The sequence below is a fragment of the Hydra vulgaris genome, chromosome 03 (genome assembly GCF_038396675.1).
Source record: "Hydra vulgaris chromosome 03, alternate assembly HydraT2T_AEP".
Classification (NCBI taxonomy): Eukaryota; Metazoa; Cnidaria; class Hydrozoa; order Anthoathecata; family Hydridae; genus Hydra; species Hydra vulgaris.
The window spans coordinates 68,289,090-68,295,642 of NC_088922.1; the positions used below are offsets into that span (position 1 = coordinate 68,289,090).

The following is a 6,553-nucleotide window of genomic DNA, read 5'->3' on the forward strand; positions in this document are numbered from 1 at the left end:
TGATGATGATGATGATGATGATGATGATGATGATGATGATGATGATGATGATGATGATGATGATGATGATGATGATGATGATGATGATGATGATGATGATGATGATGATGATGATGATGATGATGATGATGATGATGACGACGACGACGACGATGATGATGTAGACGATAATGATGCTGCTGACAATAATGAAAATGATGCTAATGTTTCATTTGAAAAAATACTAATAATAATTTTAATATTTTATGCAGACCTTTTTCGCGCCATTCTCATGTTCATTGGTCTTTTGGAAATCAAGAATACAATGATACTTACCCTCATGAAACATCTCTACCTACAGATTTATCTCCAAGTGCTCCCAGTTATATTAATCCTATGTTTCATGCGACTAACTTTGATCATTTAGAAAATGATTTTGAAATTAAAAAGATTGCTCCAAAAGAAGAAATCAAAATAGAAGCGAGCAATTGGGTTCAATTTACTGATGACGATGAACCAAAAAAATTTCCTATAACAGAGTTTGTCACGCCATACGATCTAGATTTAAACCAGTCTTTACCGCTGGCTACTAACAGTTTAATCAATAATTTATATGCAGATAACATTGATTTGTTTGGAAGAAATGATAATCCGTTACCTAGTTACGAGTCCGTTGTTTTATCTCAATCAACAATAAGTCTTGGTCCGAGAGTGATTAAAGTTTCTTCAGATTTTTCTGAAGAAAAAACTATCAATTAAAATATTATTAATTTTAAAAATTCAATAAAGTAAAGTTTTTTGTTTAAAAATAAAAATTTTTTCAACATTTGTATTTTACCTGTTTGTTTTGTATTTTTTATTTATAAAAAAATCTATTGTAATAATCTAGTATAATTATTATAATCTAGTAAAATTATTACATTCTAGGATAATTAATATTGTTATAACTATGGCTGATATCTTTTTTTTTTTAGTTATTCATATTTATTGTTAAATAAAATATTAAATATGCTTTTAGTTTTAGATTATTAGGCTGTAATTTCGATTATTGTATTTGAATCTCAGTTTGAAAAACAGGTTGAGTTCAGTAGTAATTAGGTGTCATAAAACGATCGGTTGTCTTAAAGCGATTGGGTGTATTTAAATGTTTATACACTAAAATGATATTACTCTAATGCTTATTATGTGAAACAATGCGTGCAGAGTTTGATTCTAGAAGTTTCATTTTAGTTTTTCTCAAACTAAGTTTAGCTGAACCTCCTTTTCGCGAAAAAAGTTTTTTTTTTGTATTTTTAGATGTGTTTTTTTGTAGTTTTAGCTGAAGCTTGGAAAAAATTGAAAGTCTCTCTTTTTTTTTAAACAGAAAGTTTAAAAAATAGTTTATAAAAAAAAGTTTTATAAGTTTAAGTCATATATAAATTATTGTGTTAAAAACGAATTCATTATAAAGAAAAAACTCATTTCTGTTAATATCTTGAATCAGCTTGACAAGTTGTATTCATTTTATAAAAAAACAGAATAATTGGTTGACCTTTTACCGAAACTTAAATCGGCAAAATTGTTTCACCAATTTACCGATAAAATTATGATTTTTACTATGCTATTATATTCAACAACTCGTTTTAAATCCCTAATAATGAAATTTTTTCCCCCTACCTTTGAGATAAATATATTGCTACAAAAAAAAAGATAAGATTTTCAGCCGCACGTAACAAAGTTTTATTTTTCTTATTGTTAAAGAAGAAAAAAAACTTTATTACGCAAATCACCGCAAATCACTGCAAATCACCGCAAATCACTGCAAATCACCACAAATTGACGGTGAACAAAAGTAAAAAAAAATTCTCAAAAACTAAATTATTATATTCCATTTTATAGCTTAAGCATTCAACTTTTATAAAATGTATATAATTATGTATAATTATCATGCCGTATGTTTTTTTTTTTTATTACATTTGTTGTCGTAGTAAATAAATTACTTTCACAAACACAAATAAGGTTTCTAAAAGAAGATCGTACTGATCTCATCATCAGAATCTCATACAAGCGTGTGTATATAAACTGCATCATAATCAACAAAGTAAAACGTTGTTCACAATAACAGTTCTATACTTAATATAAAGTTTAAATTAAAAATACATCATCCATTAAGGTAATTAAATATTTCAGTTTGTATTTGAAAATGGGAAAAGTAAAAGACATCGAAGTTGGACTTAACAACATTATTCCAAAGATAGGATGCACGATATGTAATTTACATAGGCTACTTATAGACTAATTTGACTTCAGCTGTATCATCTTTAGCTGTATCAATTTAGTGCGGGCGTGGCGCGATGGTTAGAGCGTTTGCTTTAGAATGAGGAGATTCAGATTCGAAAAAAACTCTAAACATATATTTGCGTCACGGTAAGGAAAAAGGCATGAACTTCCTAGTGAAATGCCGCGGTGCTCTGTGACAAGATTGTTAGGTCTTTTTTGAGCACCTAAACAACAAAATAAAAATCTTTTGACCATAGTGCTGATGTTTATCTTCCTTTAATTCGTAAAGACTTTAATAGCCATATGCTTAGCATTTACATTCGTTAGAATTTACCCATTTGTCAGGAAACTATGTCTGAATCCACCGACTATTTTTTTATGTGCTTTCGATTAGTACCACTTCACTCTTACTTTTCTCTTTGTTTTAAATCGCTCTCCTTCATCTCAAAACTGCACTATTTTTGATATAAGTTCTGATCAAATTAATAAAGCCCTTTCACTTTATCCTTCTGCCAATATCATTGTTGTTGGTGACTTTAATGCTCATCACACTGAATGACTTAGCTCTAATGTCAATGACTCTGCTGGCGTTAAAGCCCATAACTTTGTCTTTCTCAATCTTTAAAACAAACGTCAACTTTCTAACTCAATTTCCAGACAATCCGAATCATTTACATTCTCCAATCGACTTATGTCTTGTTTCTGATTCTAGTCAGTGCAAATTTTCTTCAAATTCAATCTTAGGTACTTATGATCACGGTTTAATTTCTCTAAATCTATTATCACATTCTTCTTCATCATCATAATCCCCTTATTATTGTGTTTCTTAAAGCTGACTGAGACTCTTGCCGTAATTTTCTTCGTGATGGCCTTAGGGTAGAAATCTTTCGTCTTCTTGCTGACAAATGTGCTTCTTACGTAACTTCTTAGATTCAGGCTGGCATAAAATCTTTTATATCATCTCGACGACTCCAAGTCAAGCCTCACTCTTCTCCATATTTTTCCTCTAATTGTGCTGCTGCAATTTCCAATCGTAATCATTACTTTCTATCTATCATATCTACATTATATCTATTAGCATAACTAACTATTCTTCAAAAATTAGACGTCTCTTTACTATTGCTAGAAACCTTTGTTAAAAGATTTTGTCTCACGCCAAAGCACGCTATTCTCAGGTCACGAAATCTCGTAATTAATCTGAAAAGTTAGGCTCTCATAATTACTAGAAAATCTTAAACAGTCTAAAGTAATTTCTTGCTTGGACTCTTTTACAGCTTGTGGTCCGGGCAACGTACCTGTTATAGTCTTGCAGAAGTGCTCTCCAAAGCTGTTGTCTATATTTTCAAAACTATTTAACAAGTGCTTATCAGAGCCTTGCTTTCCAACCTGCTGGAAAGCCACATATGTTATCCCTATTTTCAAAAATTCTAGAAAGCTATCTGACTTGTCTAACTACCGTTCCATTAGTCTTCCTACTACCATAAGTAAGATTTTTGAGTCATTAATTAACAAACACATAATTTCTCATCTTCAGTCTAATAACTTACTTTCCGATATCAATATGAATTTCGACTTTCTCGTTCTACTGCTGATTTGTTTTGCATTAGATAGATGTTGGGAGGTTAAAGCTATCGCTCTTGACATTTCTAAAGCTTTTGATAAAGTTTAGCATGCTGGTCTTCTCCATAAGCTCTCTTCTTGCAGTGTATCAGGTAACACCTTTAAGATTAATGAATTCTTCCTTACCAATCTTAGTATAAAAGTTTTCCTCAATGGACAGCACTCTTCTTCATATCCTATAATTTCAAGGGTTCCTTAAGGTCTTTGACACTTTTTAATTTACATTAACAGTCTCCAGAAATTCTCACATTTAAGGTGGTATTGTTTGCTGATGGTGATACCATTTATTTTTGTCTTGATAAGAAGCCAACACTCTCTGGTTGCTTGAAGGGGACATTTGAGCTTGAAAAAGATCTCACTTCTGTTACAGCATGGAGCTTTCAATGACTGGTGAACTTTAAGTTGGATAAATTTTTTTTTGACAGTCGTTATCGCAATAATCTAGGTCTTTTTATATTTATGAACGTTAATGTACTTTATGATTCATCTACCCTTCATCTTTTAGGATTAACTCTTACTTTCAATCTTTCTTAGTAACCATATATTAAATCAACTGCAAAGTTAGCATCTACTAATGTTGCATATTTTTATCGCTATTTTCTTACTCACGATTCTACTATTTATGTCTATAAATCTCGAATCCGTCCTTGTATGGTATACTACTGCCATATCTGGAGCGGATGCTTCTAATGATACCCTTTCTCTTTTAGACAAGGTGCAAAAGAGCATTGTAAACATAGTTAGATCTGCTCCTGTAGCCAACCTCCAACTATTATCACATTGTTGTAATGTTGCTTCTCTTTCTATTTTCTATAAATACTATAATAGTTACTTCTCTTAAGACCTACCGTCGTTTTTGCTATCTATTAAAATTCATTCTTGTGTTACTCGTCATTCAATTAAGTTTCATCTTTTTACTGTGACTATTCCTATATGCTCCAAAAATTTTATTTCTCTTGTTTTTTTCCTCGAACATCAGTTTTTATGAAATTCGCTTCCTTTAGCTTGTTTTCCTGATTCATACATTTTACAATTTTTTAAGTTGTCTATTAATCTTTATCTTGCTCTATAAACTTCATATCTTCTCTTCCAGTAACTTTCAATTCTAATAACAGTTGCTTGCAGCCTTGTTGGAATTGAAGATGTTAAAAAAAAAATAATACGAAACTGATTAATATTGGTTCGACAAAAGGGTTTGTATATTAAAGTATTATTTTCTAAGTGTATATTTATTCGTTTCAAATAAAAGAGATCTTTGATAATGGGTAACGATATATCAATTTTCGACAGCCATAAAGCATAAAACATTAAAAACATTAAGCTCATAAATATTGAGAACTTCAATAAAAAATGATTTGGAATGAGTTTATCGATCCGAATATTATCGAAAATTATTTAAACGGATCGTACGTTTCTGATAGCGTTAAAAACATTTTAACTTAAAAAAAAATACCTAAGAGCTTTGTTACATAATGTATTTTTATTTTAACATTATCAGTAAAAGTTTTTGGCAAACTTTGGGGTAAATAAGCTTATTTTAAGACTGGATAGAAAAGAAACCAATTTTAAGTTCATCATTCATAGTATAGAAGTATTTTTATATGACATTTTCGGAAAGGAATAAGTTAGTGTCGTCATTAAACATAATACCCATTAAATTTGTGGCTTTGTTTAGGTCGTTTGTATAAATCAAGAACAATAGTAGTCCCATAATGGAACCTAGTCGAACGCCACATTAAATATTTAGAATCTTATTTGGATAATCATTATTGCTGAAAATAAATTGTTTACGGTTGGATAGGCCACTTTCGAACCATTTGATAACTTTGCAATTTGTTCTATAATGTTTTAGTTTGTGTAGTAAAATGTCATGATCGACAGTATTGAATGTTTTTGAAAGGTCAGTTAAAACACTTAATGTATCGATAGACTTTCAAAAGAATTAGAGATTTCACGTACAAATTGGATGATTGCTTTTTCTGTGGAATTATTTCTTTTAAAACCAAATTGATAATTGTATAAAAAATTATTTGAATATATCTCTGTCCTCTCTAATTTTGAAAAATTAGAGAGGACAGAGATATGGCGATAATTACTGATATTTGTTTGATCACCTTCTTTTAAAATGGTAACTTTAGCAACTTTTAGTTGTTCATAAAAAACTCCTTCGTTGGTAAATGATTCATAAACTTTAAAAATTATATCTTTTAAGTATTCAAAACATTCTATGACTATATAACCGTTTATTTTTTTTAATTTTTTATTTAGTTTACATTATTTACATGTCGTGTAATATAAACATATAAACTTGGAATCTGGAAGAAGTTTTTTTTTTTTTTTTTCCTCCATTTTTTGCCGTATAAAAATATAAATACAACAAATATTTCCAAGTTCATATCGATCTTGTCACCAGAACCATATAAAAAGTACAATATTAATATAATATAAAATAATACAGGTAGTTTATAACAAAATAACAATCCAAAACATTTGAAATAGTAAATAGTTAATATAATCTCAAAAATATTTCAATATATATATTGAAAAAACAAAAAAATTTAAGAATGTTATTTTTTCAACGGATAATATATATTATCCGTTGTAAAAACAACATTCTAAATTTTTTTTTGTTTTGTTTGTTTGTTTATTGTTTATTTTTCCGTTTAATAATATATACAGTTTCGAAGCATTAAAA

The 6,553-nt window shown here is 29.3% G+C and overlaps 1 protein-coding gene across 2 annotated transcripts in view; it reads left to right on the top strand.

The window, feature by feature from the left end:
* Window positions 1-863, top strand: part of LOC101237437 (low-density lipoprotein receptor-related protein 4) — an 88,408-nt gene extending 87,545 nt beyond the window's left edge. For both annotated transcript variants that reach the window (XM_065794078.1, XM_065794079.1), the window contains one exon: window positions 252-863. In XM_065794078.1, coding sequence (XP_065650150.1) covers window positions 252-738 — 487 coding nt within the window. In that variant the 3' untranslated portion in view covers window positions 739-863. The remainder of the gene's footprint in view (window positions 1-251) is intronic.
* The last annotated feature ends 5,690 nt before the right edge of the window (window positions 864-6,553 follow it).